Source organism: Crocodylus porosus, unplaced genomic scaffold, assembly GCF_001723895.1.
Source record: "Crocodylus porosus isolate Cpor-Errol unplaced genomic scaffold, CroPor_comp1, whole genome shotgun sequence".
NCBI lineage: Eukaryota > Metazoa > Chordata > Crocodylia > Crocodylidae > Crocodylus > Crocodylus porosus.
In genome coordinates, this window is record NW_017728893.1 from 1,289,942 (window position 1) to 1,307,970 (window position 18,029).

The 18,029-nt window shown below is 55.9% G+C and overlaps 1 protein-coding gene and 1 long non-coding RNA gene across 2 annotated transcripts in view; both read left to right on the forward strand.

Moving 5' to 3' along the window:
- LOC109324146 overlaps window positions 1-5,429 on the forward strand; it is a 16,024-nt gene extending 10,595 nt beyond the window's left edge. Inside the window, exon 2 of the long non-coding RNA XR_002104861.1 lies at window positions 4,395-5,429. This is a non-coding gene — a long non-coding RNA (uncharacterized LOC109324146). The remainder of the gene's footprint in view (window positions 1-4,394) is intronic.
- A 1,434-nt stretch (window positions 5,430-6,863) lies between these two features.
- LOC109324154 (heat shock 70 kDa protein II-like) lies at window positions 6,864-9,799 on the forward strand. The gene has a single exon (XM_019556065.1). The coding sequence runs from the start codon at window positions 7,858-7,860 to the stop codon at window positions 9,772-9,774; it is 1,917 nt and encodes a 638-aa protein (XP_019411610.1). The 5' UTR covers window positions 6,864-7,857; the 3' UTR covers window positions 9,775-9,799.
- Window positions 9,800-18,029: the final 8,230 nt, after the last annotated feature.

Below are 18,029 nucleotides of genomic sequence, written 5' to 3' on the forward strand. Positions count from 1 at the left end.
GAAAGAAAAGAGCAGAAAAGAAAGAAGGAGAAAAAGGAGGGGAAATAAAGAAAAAAGTTTGCCAGCCGCCTGCGTGGCCCTTTGTGCTTGGGCTGGAGGACTGGGGACCCCAGGGAACCGGAGCGGTGGGATCCTTGTTCCACTGGGGGGGCAGCGGGTTATGCTAATCTCTGGCCTTCGCACCGTGCCTTTGCCCGAAAGCTGTCCAGGCGCATAACGTGTACAAACGCCCGAAGTGGGCGATCGGCGCGGGCTTGGAGACATCTCTGTCCCTCCTGATCGGACCGGGGCTCATCCTGGCCTCCTCAGCCGGGTCCCCCAAGGGAGGGCCACGCATGCCGTGATGGCTGCTCCTCCCTGTCCCGTGCCCCGGGCATCGTCTCTTGCCCTGGATTTAGGCACCACCTTGGCGCTGTGCGTGTGCAGCCCCGGGGGCCGGGGCCAGGAGGGCCTCGGGACATTGCACCAGCCACAAGTTGTCTCTAAAAAAAATGAGTGCTGCAGAAGAAAAAGGTGGCAGCGCCGTGGGATCCACTGCAATCATGAGCTGCCCTCAGCCATCTGGGTTTACATGTCCCAGGACCTCGTGGGGCAGGTCAGTCTCAGAACAAGGCACTGGGGAGCATGGGATGGGATCCACTTTCTGCCAAATCCTCGGATCTCACTGAGCCACGGCCTGAGCCTGGTGGGTCCCATGACGCTGGCCAGGCCACCGTGATGCTTCTACTTCCCCAGGCCCCAGTTTTTCTCTCCTGGTTATTGCAAATGATCCCACTTTCCAGGCTTCCCTTGCACTGTCAGCTGAACTCTGTCTTCCCACGGAGAAGAAAAATCCCCCTCTCTGCCTTCTGGTCTAACAACCCCCAGAGCTCATCTCCCAGCATCATGATCACCATCACAGCCAGCTTTCAAGGCTGGAGCGCCAGGAGCTCGGTGCTGGGAGACAGCTGGTACTTAGTGCCTTGACTTCAGCAGCACATGGCTCACGTGCACCACTAGAGGATCTGGCCCTACTTTGCCAGGGTACGGGGCTGGCAAGCCGCGCTAGCCCAGTCCCAGATGCCCGTGGTGATATGCGGAGGCCGGTGGACGAGGAGCGGGCTGCGGAGTGCGCTTGAGCCCCAGCAACCTCAGTACAGCTCAGTCCCCACGTCCCTGTCAAACATCTCGGACGTCAGGGGCAGAGCCTTTCATGCGGCAGCCTCCACGCCGGCTAAAAGCATCCTTCAGCCCCTCCTCCCCTGCCCCCCGCCTGGCCGGCGGAGCGACATAAAATAAGTTGTTCTAAGCAAATGCGCGGCTGTTCCACTCCTGACCCGCTCTATTCCCGCACGACCTCTGATCTTTCTTACCCGTGACCCTGATCTTCAGCCTGACAGGCTGATGGATGGTCACAGCCTGGTGATTTATGACGTCCTTTAATATTTGGAGAAGCAGACAAGGCCCTACAGCAATTGAAAGAGGGGGCTGAGCGGGCACCAGGCCTGGGTGCATTTTCATCCGGAGGGGGAGGGAGATGAAGGAGGGATTCGTCAACCTTTTAGACCGGGGGTGGGGTGGGGTGGGGGGAGTAAAGTGCTGTGTCTGTCCTGAGTGATTTATGTGCAATTGCTGCAATTTAATTGGCCTTAGCTAATGATAACTAACTAGGCAGGGGCTGACCTTTCTCTGACAATGGAAAGGGGCCAGGAGGCACGCCGCATGTGTGTGCATGTGTGTGTGAGAGCACCTCCAAACCGGGAACTTCGTTAACAAGGAAATCGCCTGTTTTGGGGGGGCTTTTTAAAAGCAAATGTTCTTCTCCCCTTCCTCATGCCTGCTCAGATTTCAATGGATGAGATGCCCGACCCAGGATTCAGCGCAAAGGGCAAGGCGTCTTGTTGAGGGGGGTGATCGTGGGTCCTGAATAAATAGGTGTGAGGTGCGAGTCTCAGTGGCGCTGCAGCCACCTGCTGTGATTTGCACCCCCCTTGAGGACCCGCAGTGCCGTAGGCCTGCAGGAAGGCTGGGTCAAGTCCCTGTCCTGAATGACTCTGAGTTACATCATCTCTTCCGTCTCCTCTGTGCAATGGGGAGAATTGAATTTTGCAGGGATGTGGGACGTCTATCGGGGTAGCACAGAGGCTCACACAAGGGCTCAAGCAATGGGCTGTAACGGGAACGAGAATCAGGCCCCATGTTTGTTTGTTATATAGGACTGTTCTCAAGAGCACTGTTATCGGCATGGATAAACCCAGGAAAAATGCAGGCCAACACTTGTCAAATGAGCGGAGCTGGACATTGCCGGGTGCTTATTGTAGGCAACATCTATCGCTTCCGCTGTGATTTCACTTCTAAAAACAAGGATCCTTGTCTAGACACTTCAAGATGCACCATGGGGTGTTAAGTTATGCGCATGAGTTTCGAAAAGTTTGCTGTGGCATGAGGGTATAGCTTGTAGCCGTGTTGGTCTAACATAGGCAGACAAGGTTCTCTGGGTAAATCTAATATCTTTTATTAGACCAACTCAAATAGTTGGAAAAATTCTTCTTTGCAAGCCTCTTTGCAAGCTGTCGGGCTGTAGTATGAGGATCTTTATCTTCAAAGGGTGTGCTATAAGACTGCGTATCTCTCCTCATATAGATCATCCGTCCGTCCCTGTGTATCTCCATCCAGCATCAGTCCAAGCCAATCTGTGTAATCTTAGATTAGATCAGTGCAAAGGTTTTTAACCCTATAACCATGTGAATTAGGGGTGTGATTTTTGTCCCCGCCTTATAATAATACCAGGATAATCCCTGGTCTGGGTGCAGCTCTATGCACTGTACCAGATCAGTGTATCCCTTTCCCACCCTGTTATGGCTATACCAGTGTAAGGCATTGGGAAAACCGAGTCTCCAAACAGTGGAAGGTACCACTGTAATTACACTGGATGGTTAAAGCAACATCACCTTTATGTGTTGACAAGGCTTGAAAGCTTGCAAAGAATATTTTTTTTCCAACTATTTGAGCGGGTCTAATAAACGATATTAGATTTACCCAGAGAACCTTGTCTGACAAGGCCTGAGGGTTTTATAAGGCTGCCCACGGCTTCTGGGCATCTTCCACATCATAGAATCAATAGCCGCAATGAAGATCATAGCGGATTTCAGTTTCTTTAGCCCATCTCTCCTTTGCGGGGTAAAATCTCTGCAGTTTGGAATTTTTTTTTTTAATTCCATCCATTCCCCCCCTTTTAGAGTGATTCATTTCAGGGTGACATTATTCTGTGGGGAATCTTTTGAGGGGGAAGGGGATATCGGTGGTGGGAGAATTACATTCCCTGTTAGCCTGGGTCATCATTACATGCTGGACTGTCTGGATATTGCCTCCCTAGATCATATGCCCACACCGTACCTGTTGCACTGATATTTCCAATCTCTTTCCTCCAAATCCTTGAGCATCTGTGGAATTTCACCTGTGGGTGTTAATATCAGGGGGAAACTTGTTGATGTATTTTGCAGCGCAAAACTCTTCTTTGATGACATCTTTTTTAATCATAGGATCATAAAAAATGAGCGTTGGAAGGGACCTTGGGAGGTCACATCTAGTCCAAACCCCTGGTCAAAGCAGGACCAGCCCCAACTAAATCATCCCAGCCAGGGTTCAAAAACCTCCAAGGATGGAATAGTCCGGTGAAATAGCTTCAGCGTTTGGATGAAATTTATTTTTGGGGGGAGAAATAAATGGGTTAAGGTTAGGGTTAGGGTGAAACATTATTAACATGCTAAAGCAGGTTTTTGTTTTTAAATTTGTTTCCCAAGGGGTGAGCCTCGTCCTGATCTGTTTCAAAATTAAAACAGGATAAAAAGCAAAACTAAAGCATTTGAATGTGTTAAAATAACAGGTTTCCAGTGACCCAAACTTGGGATTTTTTCCCCCTCCTCTGTATTGGGCTGTGTGAAAAAAAAATCAAAATTTTGCCTTTTTTCTTCCCAATTTGGCAAGAAATTGGAGATGGAAAAACAAAATGAACTCAGCATTTGTCAGAAGAAAAGATCCGTTTCTCCGCCAGCTCTGGGGATTAGCAACATTGAAGGGAACAGCATAAACCTCCTGGGGAACAAGGGAGAGACAGGATAGACAAGAGAAACCAGAGTTAAAAGCGTTCTGCCTTGTCGTGATCTTTCTGACTTTTTTACAATGCAAGAATTGCATTATTATTTTTCTGTAGTCAAAAAAAAAAGAGCAAAAACAAGAGAGCTGGCATTTTCCGAGGGGTCCTCGAGGCTATCGAAAGGTGCCTTGAGTCCAAAAAGTCTGCAAACCACTAGTATTGAGAGACCAAAAGAGGGCAGAGTTAAGGGTAAAAGGGATCTTAGCTTGAGTTTCTCTTTGAGCATATTGCCCACCACTCTCCTTTCTCTTGTCTCTAGCTGAGCTGCAGCATCTTGAACACAGCTCTCAAAAGCAGCACCTGGTGCCAGAAGGAAGACCTCATGGATATGGGACTTAGGCACCAATGTACCTTGGAGGAGGGGACATCAGTTCCTGGGAGCAGGACTGCGGAGCCCTGATCTCAGTTGTGCAACAAGAGTTACAGTGGAGCATGTGATTTGCTCTGATGGAGACTTCCCCGATGCTCACGCTTACAAATGTCTGGGGGAGCAGGGAGGTTTATCCCTATTTTATTGATGGGGAAAATGAGGCCCAGAGAGGCCAAGGGAAAGGATTTTTCCTCAGCCCCACAGCTTCTGAGCTGGGATTGGGATCCAGCCCTCCTGGCCTTCTACCTGCAGCACCCAGAAGTCCCCTCTACCAGCCCCCACCCCTTTCTCAGAGCCAGAAACAGACTCCAAAAGTGCCCCAGTGTCACAGCTCACCAAGACCTCACTCCTTCCCGGACCCAGGTGTCCCAACTTCTAGTCCCCAACTCCAACCCTGAGCCTGCCCTTCTCTCCCAGCCCTGAAAAAAAGAAAAGCCAGGAGTCCTGGCTCCCCAGTTTCCTGCTCTCCCCACCAGATGACAGGTGGGGAGAGCAGGTACCCACCCCGCACTGCCACCTTGATCCACATTCCTCATGGTTATTGAAGGCGCAGGGCCAAGGTCTTCTTTGAAGACATTAAAAACATAGAAACAGCCCTGAGACTCCTCTCCAGCTCCTTGTTAGACCTACTCAGCTGTGCCAGAGCCCTACCCCTTAGCAGGATCTCGGCACCAGGCACCTCCCAGGTGAGAAGTATGGGGCTGGAGAGGACATGGGGCCATTAAGTGGTTACTCCTTCAGCCTCTTTGAGGAGAAAGGCTCCAGAAAGTAGCTTCTGGGGCCTGCAATCTTTCTGAAGCTCTGGACTGAGATGCAGATGCCCAGCGGTACCTTGATCAAATTACTTGATCTGCTGTTTGTGACCGCCCCTGTTCCAGGACCCTGGATCTGCTGTAATGAAATAAATAAATGAAGCCAAGCATGCAGCTGCCTCAGCAACCTAAATTCCCCCTCCAGCATGACCTGTCCGCCCTAAATCCTGCTCTGGGAAGGGTGCTAATCCCTGGTTTCCTAGGTGAGAAGGCAGGGCAGGGAGAAAGTGCTGTGCCCTGCCTTCCTCTCTGCATTGCAGCCAAGCCCAGAGTCCATGGCAGAGACACAATAAGCGGGAGGAATGCACCTGCCAGCTAAGTTAGCATCTCTCTGCCCCTGACATCTTGACACAGGGATAATAGCAGGGCTGAAGGGCTGATTTCATGGAGATTAACCCCTCGCCTTGTCTTTGGGCCGTCTCAGGGCCAGGACAGTGTTTTGCCAGTGTATCAAAGGCAGATTACAGATATATTAGCCTGGCGAGGAGCAAGACTTCGTCAGACAGGGGCAGAGAGGCTGGAAGGAAGTTGAGGATAAGGAAAAGGAGGGTCCTGAATCGCCCAGTATCCCCACACAAAGCCAGGGGGGTTGGAAAAGGGGATGAATTCAGTGCCTGGGTATCCCCCAAGGAAGAGGCCGAGAAGACTTCTTCCACGTACCCACAGCCCCGCTATCAGGCACTATAGGATCCCCTGCCAGGGGTGGGAAGGGAGCTCCGATCCCTCCACCATGCAGCGTTGCCAGGCTGCCTTGTATGCCCAGCAAGGGCCGGATGGGAGGAGAAGGGACCGCTGACCATGGATGGCACAGACCCCAGGTGCGAATCCAGCACTGCTCCGACCCCTAGAGGCAGGAGAGACCGGTCACATTTCTCCTTCCCCCACTACCCTGCCAACACCCCCTATCCCGACAGCCTCCCGAGAGCCCCTCCAGCCTAGGCAAAAGCCCCGGGAAAGAAGGGAAGGGGTCACGGGAGGTGGGGCCAGGACCAGCCCAGCTCCGAGGGGAGGCGTTAGCACGCGGCACGGGGCCGCGGGGGAGCCTGGGACCTGTCCGGTCCTCGTCGGCGGTGCTGGGGGGAGGGAGGGAGCGCTATTCTCTGCGACGCTTGTCATGCACCCAGCCCCGAAAAGGTTAACGGGGAGCGAGGGAGAGAACTCAGCGCAGGCCCGTTTTAATTACATTCCATTAAACCTCCCTTTCGGGGCTGCGTTTCGCTACCATGTGTTACACATTCTCATGGTAATTATGGGACATCTGTATAGAGGTTCCTTTCTCATCAAAGATGGCTCTCATCAAAGACACTCCTGGGAAACCCTTCACCTTTGACCCCCGGGGTCACTGCCGAAACAGTGGCTCTATAGTTCACGCTACTGTAAAGCTGTAGTATCCTTTTTCCTTCTCCAACCTGACCAGGTCTCGGGGTTTTAATGTGATCCATGTTGAGAAAGAGGTTGGGGGTGGGGGGGGCTGTCATCTGTGTTGGCTGGGGGGGCATGGAAAAAAAGGGGGCTTTTTCTTTTCCCCCATCGTCAACAGTTTCCTTTTAACACCAGCCACCCACCCCAGTTCTTCCCCCCCTCCGCCCCGAAACATGGGCATGTGAGAGTTAATATGTCTCTTAACTCACCAGTGACCCAGTGAAGGTTGAGAGAGATCAAAGGAGAAAGAAGAGGGTTTTAATGAGAGTGGCTGGAACTGGAGTTTCCTCATTCACTGCTGGGGGAGAGGAAGGTTTGGGAACCCCCTCCCTCCAGCCCAGCCTCCTCCTTGCTTGCAGCTCTGCTCTGGGAAGCCTCTGGGTGGGGATCGGGGAGGCAGAGCCACCCCAAATGGGCTGCGGGCAAGATGAAACCAGCTCTTCGCCATTTCGTAGCTGGCAGGGACCACGTCTCGCTGCGTTTCCCCTTCAAAAGCAGGCCCAGCCTTTCCTACAATCACAGGACTCCCGGAGCTGAGGCTTTATTGCTGATACTGTGGCACGGGGGGCAGCGGAAACAGGGAAAGGGAATGGGCAGGGTTGGGAAGGCGCCACCCTCCCTTGAAACTGCCGGCAGTGAAATCCATTGAAGAGAGCCCAGCATTCCCCCCTGCCTCAGTTTCCCCAGCAGAAGGCAGCAGGCCTGCGAGTGAGCTGCTCTACATCCCATCGGCATAGGCAGCCTAAATGATTGGGGGTTTTGTCAGGATGAAATCCTCCCCACAACAGCCAGGAGCTGTGGTCATCTCTTCCCCTTCTAGCAGCCCTGATCCAGCCAGATTTGTCGCATGCCCAATGCCCTTCCTGGAAATACCCCGGCCCCAAAGCAACTGGCTTCTGAGCCAGGCATTGCCACCATCCATGGGCCCAGCAGCGGTGTAAAGTGGTGTTGTCTCAGCCCCATTGTGACCCGCACTGTGGTGAGCGCAGGGGGGTCCTTACAGGGGCCCAGAGGTGGGGACCAGCCCCTGAGGGCAGGGGCAGAGGAGCCGGGCCAGGACCCAGCTCATGGCAGCAGCTTGACATCTCTCTCATTTGCCAACACCACCGGCACCAACCATGCCAAGGGCCGAGGCACCCGCCGTGGGCATTGACCTGGGCACCACCTACTCCTGCGTCGGCATCTGCCAGCATGGCAAGGTGGAGATCATCGCCAATGACCAAGGCAACCGTACCACCCCCAGCTACGTGGCCTTCACAGCCACCGAGCGCCTGGTGGGGGATCCTGCCAAGAGCCAAGCCGCCCTCAACCCCCACAACACCGTCTTCGACGCCAAGCGGCTGCTGGGCCGGCGCTTTGAGGAGCCAGGGGTGCAGGCAGACATGAAGCACTGGCCTTTCCGGGTGGTGAACGAGGAGGGGAAGCTGAAGGTCCGGGTGTCCCACAAAGGGAAGGAGCGGGACTTCTACCCGGAGGAGATCTCCGCCATGGTGCTGGCCAAGATGAGGCAGACGGCCGAAGCCTACCTCGGCCGCCCGGTCACCCAAGCCGTCATCACCGTGCCGGCCTACTTCAACGATGCCCAGCGCCGCGCCACCATCGACGCGGGCACCATCGCCGGCCTCCACGTCCTCAAGATCCTCAACGAACCCACGGCGGCTGCCATCGCCTACGGGCTGGAGACCGGGAGCGCAGGGGGCGAGGCCCGCCATGTGCTTGTTTTCGACCTGGGGGGTGGCACCTTCGATGTGTCCGTCCTGCGGGTGGAAGACGGCATCTTCGAGGTGAGGGCCACAGCTGGGGATACGCACCTGGGCGGGGAGGACTTTGACAGCCGGCTGGTGGAGTATTTATTGCAGGAATTCAGGAGGAAGCACAAGGAGGACCTCAGCCAGGACAAGAAGGCCTTGCAGAGGCTCCGGTCAGCTTGCGAGAGAGCCAAGCGCACGCTCTCCTCCGGCACCACCGCCGCCCTCTCCATCGACTCCCTCTACAAGGGGCTGGACTTCCACACCACCCTCACCCGGGCCCGCTTTGAGGACCTCTGCTCCGACCTCTTCCAAGACACCCTGAAGCCCTTGCAGCGGGCGCTGCAAGATGCCCGCCTCACCACGGACCAGATCCACGCCGTGGTGCTGGTGGGCGGCTCCACCCGCATCCCCAAAGTGCAGGCGCTGCTGTGCGGCTTCTTCAGCGGGCGGGAGCCCAGCAAGGGCATCAACCCTGACGAGGCGGTGGCTTACGGCGCGGCTGTGCAGGCGGCCGTCTTGACAGGCCACCGCACCCAGGGCCTGCAGAACCTGCTGCTTCTGGACGTGACCCCGCTGTCCCTGGGCATCGACACGGTGGGTGGCGTGATGGCCACCGTGATCCGGCGCAACTCCCCAGTGCCCACCAAGGAGACCATGGACTTCACCACGGCCGAGGATGACCAGGACACGGTGGTGTTTGAGGTTTACGAAGGGGAGCGTCCCCTGAGCAAGAACAACCACTTGCTGGGCACTTTCTTCCTCAGAGGCCTTCCCCCGGCACCCCGCGGCAAGCCCGTGGTGGAGGTCACCTTCTCCATCGATGCCAACAGCGTCCTCACTGTCTCCGCCAGGGACACCCACACGGGCAACACCAGCCAGCTCACCGTCGCCGACACCCGGGGCCGGCTGGACCGCGAGGAGGTCCAGAGGATGGTGCGGGAGGCGGAGGAATGCAAGGCCCAGGACCGGGCGCAGCAGGAGGCCGTCGAAGCCATGAACTCCCTGGAGTCGTGCACGCTGCAGCTGAAGCGGGCAGCCGAGGGCGGGCACGGGGTGGACGTGCGAGCCAAGAAGAGGGTGCTGGCTCTGTGCAAGGAGACGGCCTCGTGGCTGGAGGGGAGCCCGCTGGCTCAGAAGGAGGAGTACGAGGAGCGGCAGAGGGAGCTGGAAGCAGCCTGGGATTCAGCCTTCCCCACACTGAACCCGGGAGGGGAGCCCCGGCTAGAGCCAGAGGAGCAGGAGGGGGCGGCTGCTGGGGAGGAGCGCGGGGAACACCTGGATTGAGGAGACCCAGCTCTGCCCCTGCCTCAGAGCCCATTAAAAGGGGAAATGGATCCCAGCTGTGTGGCCTCCTATTCTAGTGCGGCTGCTATGGGAAGGGAAGCTGGAGCCCGGAGATGGGGGGAGTGATTTGGCCAAGGTGAAGCTGTGAGTCGGTGGCAGATGGGGACATAGACCCCAGGGGTGTGGACTCCCAGCTCCTGCTCTACCCACTCAACAACTCTTCCCCTTGGAAGTGCTACTAGACCCCAGGTCTTGTGCCTTCTTCAGGAGACAATCCCCTCCTTCCCTGTGTGTTTGGGCATGAACTGTCCGTGGAAAGGCAGCGAAGGCTTGGGGGCGGGGGGGGGAGGAGCAGGGAGGAGGGAGCCCAGAGGAAGAATAGCCATGTTTGGAAGCCTCTCATGTGAGCAGGGGCCAGAAATGGGCCTGGATGGGACCTGCCTGTGAGCTTAATGTTCACCTGCCCTTGCTCATTCAATGCCTGCCATGTTCCACCCCAGAGCTGGCTGCCTTCAAGCAGGGAGGGTGAAACCCAGATGCCCAGGATAAGCTACCCACCAGTTGTCTCCAGCCTGGCTCACCTCGCTGAGTCTGGGGAAGCAGCAACCACTGGGCTGGAGCCTGGCCAGTGCTTTCTGCTAAAGGCAGGCAACAACTTAACCCATCACCCTCCCTTGGCCAGAAACCTTCATCACCGTGGAGTCGCCCAGCACTGGACCCCTGTGATCCACTAACTGATATGGGAAGAGGGAGGGTTTGGATGGGGTGGGGGGCACAGGGCAGAAAATGGATCTCTCTGGAGAGCTCTGGCCAAGACGGCCCGGCCCGGCAGGGCTGAGCTCCTTACAGCGCACTTGTACTGGGATCCACCACAGCCCTTGGCCAGCAAGTGGGGAAACAGAGGCTGCCAGCCCCTCTTTGCTGTCTGCTCATATAGTGGCAGGCGCCACAAGGCTCCCACGTGGCACTGTGATGATGATAATGCCACAGAGCAACTTGGTCAAGGCTGGTTGGGAAGTCAGTAACAGAGGCAGGGGCTCTACAGAGCCTCAGTATCTTCAGGCCCCTAATTTCCTCCCACAGCTTGAGCCCCGGGATCCTTGGTGCCTGCCTGTCCCCAGCAACTGGGCCCTGCCTCCCCCTTGTGCAATCAGGCTGTGCTGTTAGCCCTGTTAGAGGTTTTTTGAAGTATAAATAGCTATATATATACACACACACACACACACAGCATCTAGCATAAACTTTCCACCACACACCCATGAGCCCTGCTAGATGGGAGATAGAGGGGGGCTAAGTGATGCACCCAAGGCCACAAAGGGAATCTGTAGCAGAGATAGGCATCAAACCCTCATCTCCCCAAACCCAGGGCCACTGGACACTCCTCCCTAGGCCCTGATTCACCCCTGCAGCACCGTCCCCCCCGCCCCTCCACAACTCTCCACCCAAGACTCCAAGCCCAGCCCCCAGCTCCAGCAGGTGCCTTCTTCCTCCTTCCTCTGTAGCCTCTTGCCCTGCGGGGGCTGGACAAGGGTGTCAAGCAGGGAGAAGAAAAAGGGATTTTCTCATCTCCAACACAAACGGAAAGGCCAGGAGATTTCCTGTCCGGCAGGGTTAATAGGCTCTTTCACAGCCCCCTCCCCAGCCCAGCCGGGCAGAGGGGAGCCCTCCAGACAGGAAGCCCGGGAGAAGGACTGAGCTGCCTTGAGATCACCCATGCATGCTGTTGAGTCAACAGGGAATTAAGCTTATTAGAGATCCTCAAAGCTGGGGGGAAAGGAGGCTTTGCCTTTGGCTCTGTCCTTTGCAGCTGAACCAGTGGCCAAATGCAACCCCCCAGGGAGAGGACCTAGGGAGTGGTATGGGAGGGAGCCAGGCTGGGGGTGTAAATCAGCATGCACCCCAATGGGAGACTGGCCCAGGGTGGGGTGGAAGAGAAGTGGTGCCTTATAAGTGGGAAGGATGGGAGTCTGGGGGCGAGGCCCTGGCCTGGGAGCCTCGAGAAGGGGTTGTACAGCCCCTTACACCCAGGTGTCCAGGTCCAGGATGGGGCTCCAAGGCGCTACCATGATCCACGTGACTGATGTCTCAGAGCAGAGGAGGTCGATGGGAGAACTCCGGGCGTCCCGGGCCTTCAGATCCAGGGTGTTTGGACCTGCTGATTGAGAAGACCCAGTCAACTGTGCACAAGTGACTTAGGCACTTAGGAGCCCTAAGGCCAGTCAACAGGATTTAGGCTTCCAAGTAGAGCCAGCAGCAAATCTGAGACTGGAAAATGCCATCTTGAGGAAATCCAGCCTTTCAAACGCAGAATGCAGGCCGTGATTGGTCCAGTGCGTCGCGCTGCATCGCGGGGACCGGACTGGGCCTCAATGGAGCTCAACGGAGACAAAGCGATGTGGGCATTTTCACAGCGGTGGTTTACGGGACATGTCAAAGTTCTTCATTTCTGCCCCAAACTTGCACGATCCCAAGGTTTTTGGTGAAATGTAAAGCTGAGTCCCTGCAGAGCCAGGCTCCCAAACCACTTGAACACACTGGGAAAAAGGACTCTTCCCTCCAGCCTTTCACTCCCTCTCCTGCTTCTGCTCTCACTTTCTTGTATTCTGTCTTTCACTCTGATATCTATCTATCTATCTATAATACTCTGTCTTTTCTCTCCGGCTCTCTGTCTATCCATCCCTCTCTCTACCACCCCGTCTGGCCACACTTGCTCTCCCTCTCTTTCTCTCTCCTTCTATCTCTTTCCTCTCTCTCCCCCTTTTCTGTATTCATCCTCAGTTCAGCCTTATTGTAGTTTATGTGGTAAAATGCCGGCAAGTGATTGTTCCCTTTGTGCCTCAATCTACCCCTCTGAAGAAGCCCCCTGTCTAATCCTCCCCTCTCTAACAGCTTGGCATTGAACCCTTATTATTCTCCTTGTCAATTAGATTTTACAAAGTCTTCATATTTTCAGGAGGCGTTTTCGCTGCTTGAATGGAAATACCTACTATACAATTATGCCAGACAGAATGGCATTTTAAAGAACTCTTCCAATGCTGCTGCGGATCACAAAAATTTGCTGCTAATTTGTAGTCTTGGTGTTCACTCTTCAAGTGGTTTTTATGCCGGCGATAATTTATAGCTGCAAAACAACAGCTAGTCATAGGCGAATAAATAAAATCCCCGGCGCTGATAATGAATGAGCTCACCTTTCCCGGCGGTTCAAGCAGCAAGATCCTCCCCCCACCCGCCCCGAATCCTGCCCCCAGCCATCCCCACCCTCGGGACCCTCCGAAGTTCCCCCTCCCTTGCCTCTTGAGTTGCATGGAGGGATGATATGATGCCCCCCAGCTCAGCAGAGCTTCAGGCTGGACTCAGACTAGGGAGAGCTAGGGTGCTGATGCCACCTCTGCTGCTGCCCTGCTCTGGGACACCCCGTGCCTCAGTTTCCCCACATCTGCTTCTGGGGTCAGAAGCAAAGACACTGACGTGCTCCTGCATGCTGGAGGAGCACACGCACATGGTCACGTATGTGTGCGCAGCACGTGGCCTGTGTGCGAGGTTTTGCCTGTGCCAGCTGGATGTGGGGTGCTGGGGAGGAGAGGGAAAGGCCCGTGCTTAACAGAACAGGGAGGACGCTGGAGCGTGAGTGTCTCCCGGTCCCTGCCTCTCTCTGCCATACCCCCACCCTGGCCTTGGGCCTGGCTCAGATCAGGATCCAGCACAAAGTGAAGGTCAAGGCGAGGTCACCGCTCCATTGATCACTGCTGCCAGAGGGAATATGGCAGCTGGGAGCCCGCCGTTAACACCTTCCCTGCCAAGGCCTAGCCCAGATGCAGCTTTCATCTGCCCCCTCACCCTCCGGGGCCTCCCAGGGTACCTATTCCAGCCCCCCTTGATTGCAAACATGCAGGGTCTTGGGTGGAATTGAGAGGGCATCAAAGCCCTGGATGTGAATGCAGCTTGTGCAGATGTGTGACCGTACGTGCAATGGCGCAGGGGCTGATACATGTGCGTGGGAGCAAGCTCATCACTATGGAGGGACAGGGGTAGGTGCATGTGCAAGGGAGCGACCTCACAGCTGTGAAGCTGTAGGCACTGCTTCCTCCCACAGCCCATTTCCACAACGCTACTGGACAAGGCACCCCCCTCCTGCACCCAGCTGCCTGCCTACGGTGAGAGGTAAACACCAGAGGAGAGACAAGTAGGAGCTGACTGGGCCCATCTACATATGCATTTAAGTGAGACTAAATTTAATGCACATTAAGTTCATTAAGTGATTTTTGGCAGGTGCCTACACATGCAGGGACTTGGCACTAAAGTTAGTGCACTTGGCACTAAAGGTAGTGCCAAGCCCCTGCAGCCCTGCCATGTGCTCCTAGTGGCTGGGCAAACCTAGCACTAAAGTTAGAGCTGGGTCATGTCTACATGTGCATTTAAACACTTTAACTAATCACGCCTAAATTTGATACCTGCACGTGCCTAATTTCTAACCTGATTAGCTTAATTTCACCATTTTTAATGCACATTAAGGGCATGCATGTGTAGACATGCACTTGTAATGTGCATTAAATTAGGCTAATGCGCATTAATGTACCCACTGAGTCCTAGAAGTGCTGTGATCCAGGACCAAGAAGTGCCACCTGGAGCCCTTCTGGGAACCAGCCTGTGCTGCACTTATCTGCCCCGTGCTGCTGCAGCCAGGTAGCCAAGAGGGGACCAGGGGCATTAGTAGCCAGGTAGCAGAGAGGGATACATGGTGACTTGTGTGATGCCCACAGAGCTCTGAGCGATGGGGGAGGATTTTAGGCTGCTTTTTTCATTGCCTGCATCTCTGTTGCCCCTCCTGGGATTGCCCAAAGCTGAGCCAATTTAAATATAACCTGTGCAGGTTGCGACCCCATGAGACGCTGGGGCAGGGCTGGGCTGCACTGCTGTGGCTACATGTCTGGCAGCCCCCTTGGGAGCTCCTCTCTGGCTTTTCTGGGAGCAGCTCTGCTTCCCCACCAAGCCAAAGGCCCCTCTACGGCCCTCCTTTGCAGCACAGGGCTCCTCTTCTTTCCATATTCACATCTAAGCAGAGCCAAACATATCCAGGGGAGAGAAACTGGGCTTGTGCAACTGGTCTGTGCCCAGCGCATGATTCTAACTGCCCTGCGTGAACTGGTGCTCACTATCACTGTGACCATTTTTCACTAGGGAGGGCAGGATTCGGCATGTTCCTGCCAACCGTTTGCAAACTGAAGAGCCGATCACTTCTCAGCTGCCCACAGGTGGATGCATCTTACAAGCGGTCTCTGCCGTCGCCTTCTGCCCTGGAAGTGGCTGCACAATATCTGCACAAAGCGCTTCCAGCTCCCACCTCGCACATGGCTGCATGGCAACTCTTGTGCCCAGCTGCATCCCAGCACCTGGGGAGCCACCCTTGTGGAAACCCACCCCAGAGCTGGCTGCATTTTAGCAGTGGGTATCCCACCCAGAGCTGGCTGCATTTTAGCAGAGGGTGGACCGATCCTTTTAGGCTGCAGTTTTAGGGTAATGTGGGCTGCTTTGCAGAACTGCAATACCTCTGGCACGTCAAAAAACAAGCACTCCCATGAGAAAGCCACCTCCAAAATCTCCTTGCCTGCACCCAGCTGTGCCTCTTTCTGGCCCTGTGTGGACACAGCTGCCTGTTAATTCTCAGCTTCGCTGTGGGAGCAGAGGGGACCGCCTGGCGTTGAGCTCTGGAGAAAGGCAGCCTAGCGCTGCTCAACGACCTGTCTCAAATGGAAGCTGCGGTGTCCAATGCGAGTGACTCAGGTGATGGATTTGGGCTGATGGGAAGTGGCCGAGGGGCGGCGAAGGAGCAGGTGGGCTGCGCAAGCCCCCTCTGACTCACGGCTCCGGGGGTCACCGTGGGTTCACTTCTCCAGGGCTGAGGGTGCCATGCACTTTCACAGGAGGGGAGGACCATCTTCCAGAGCTGAAAGGGAAACCCAGGTGTCCTGGATTGCTTAACCCACTGCACCCTTCTTCCCTCCCGTAACTGGATGCGGATCCCAGGCGTCCAAGCTGCCTGCCCCTTCCAGGAACCACCACCCACCTCTCTTGCATAGCTCAGGGGTTGGTTTCAAGGGTGCTTTGGTCCCAATTGGGCCCATGGTGCTTTGCAAAACCCCCACACCTGCTGGACAACATGACAGTGGTTAATGGGGGGAGGTCATGGGCTGTGTCCATGCCTCCATGCTTTAATTCAGGGCATGACATACAGTAATTTATAAGCTGCCTGATGGAGTCGCTCATCTGCTAATGGAGCCCAGCCCCGGCTGATTCTTCCCTCCCCCATTAAAAGCCTATGCCAATGGGGTTGTGGATGGCAGACCACCCCATGCCCATCGTCCTGCCCCTTTCCAAAGAGCTGAGGCCAGCCCCCACCAAGACCTGAGCCTGGAGGGGGCTGAATTTGGAGGAGCTGTGGGAAAATATCAACTTAGAGCAGCTACAGGGCTGCTCTAACTTGCCTCAGCCTCCCTGGGCCCTGGGATCAGCACAGCCCAGGCTCTGGAGGTGGGGTGAAGTGGGGTTAGCCCCAGGAGAGGGGCTTCTCCTGCAGCCCCTCCAGTGCCACCCAGGTCCAGGGAGCCTTTGGACAACACTGGACTAAAGCAGCTGGCTGCTTTTGCGCTCCCTCCCCCAGTCACCCCCAGCAGGTAAAACCCTTTGCTCTGCCCAGCTCCAGCCGGAAGCTGGGGTCTTTGCTTCTCCCGTACAGGGCAATAAATCCCGGCCTCATATATAAGCCACCTGGTGCGCGGGTGCCACGTTCATCTGGTTCCTTAATGTCAGGCTTGTAAATTAGCTCCAGGCTGCTGGGCGACCTTGAAGGAGGCTCAGCGGGGAGCTCCAGTGCTAGCAGGGTGGTGGTGGTGGGGGGGGTGATTGGGTGAAGCAGGCAGGGGAGGGAGCACCTGGGCCCAGCTGGTCGCGGCCCCAAGGCGTGCCTCGGTTTCCCTCAGTGACGCCAGCCTGCTCTGCAATGAGCCTGTTGCTGTTTGAACCCCAGTCTTGGCTCCCAAGTCATAGGGTTGTGGTCCAGGCTGGCAGGTTGGGGAATCAGCGCCATCCCCAGCTGATCACCCAAACCAACCCCTTGGTACATGGCAACAGGGTCGGGGGGTTGGAAACTTTGCTCTCCTGGGCTGGGGCAGGCGAATGCTGAAGGAGCTGTGGGCCCTGCCTTAGCTTGCTGGCCAGAACCAGGGCGCTCATGCTGCCTGAGAAGCAGGGCATGGATGGATCCAAGCCCTAATCCTGATGGATACCCCCTAGACCTGATCCTGGCAGGGCTCTAGCCCCTGCCTGAGGTCTGGGTCTGCAGCAGCGAATGCCAGTCAGACCCTGGGGACAGGGATCCACATTGTAAGACCCACATGCCTGGGCTCCGATTGCAGCCGCTCACTCCCTCTAGGGCCTGACGGAGCCCCTCTGCATGCCCAGGGGGGACCAGGACACCCCCAGGTGCCGGAGACAAAGAGTAGGAGATGGGAAAGGGCAGAGGAAAGCATCTTCCGTGCTCAGCTCACAAAGGGTTAAGCACCAGGGCTTCGCCCCCGCCTTTCGCATAGCATCTAGTTACTGACCGCAAAGTTACCCCCGCTGTGGCTGCCCCAGCAACACCCCCAACCCCTCTGGCAACACCCCGCTCCCCACGGGGCACTGACGCCCGATCCCTGCGCTCACAGTGAAAGGCAGCCCTGGGAGAGGGGTTGTGCGTTGTGCATTGGCCTGGGGGTGCTGTGTATCTGTGGGGGGGTGCACCTGCTAGTGTAAAGATGTTATGTACAGTGTCCCTGGGGCGAGGTGCAGCGCACCTGCCAGTGTGCATCTGCACAGGAGTGTTGTGCATTGCATGGAGGGGTGTTGTGTGTCTGGGTGGGTGGGTGTGTGGTGCGCTAGGCAGCATGTATCTGTGTGAGGGTGTTGTGTGTGTGTCTGCCAGTGTGTGTCTGTGTAAAGGTGTTGTGCATGGTATGTTCGGGTGGGTGTGCAGTAAATCTGCTGGTGTGTGTCTGCATGGTGGTGTTGTGGGTCTGGGTGGGTGGGTGTGTGGTGCACTGGGCAGTGTGTATCTGTGGAAGGGTGTGAAAGGGTGTTGTGTGTCTGGGGGGTGGATGTGTGTCTGCCAGTACGTGTCTTGTGGAAAGGGGTTGTGCATTGTTTGTCTGGGTGGGTGTGCAGTAAACCTCCCGGTGTGTGTAGACATGGTGGTGCTGTGCATCTGAGTGTGTGTGCGG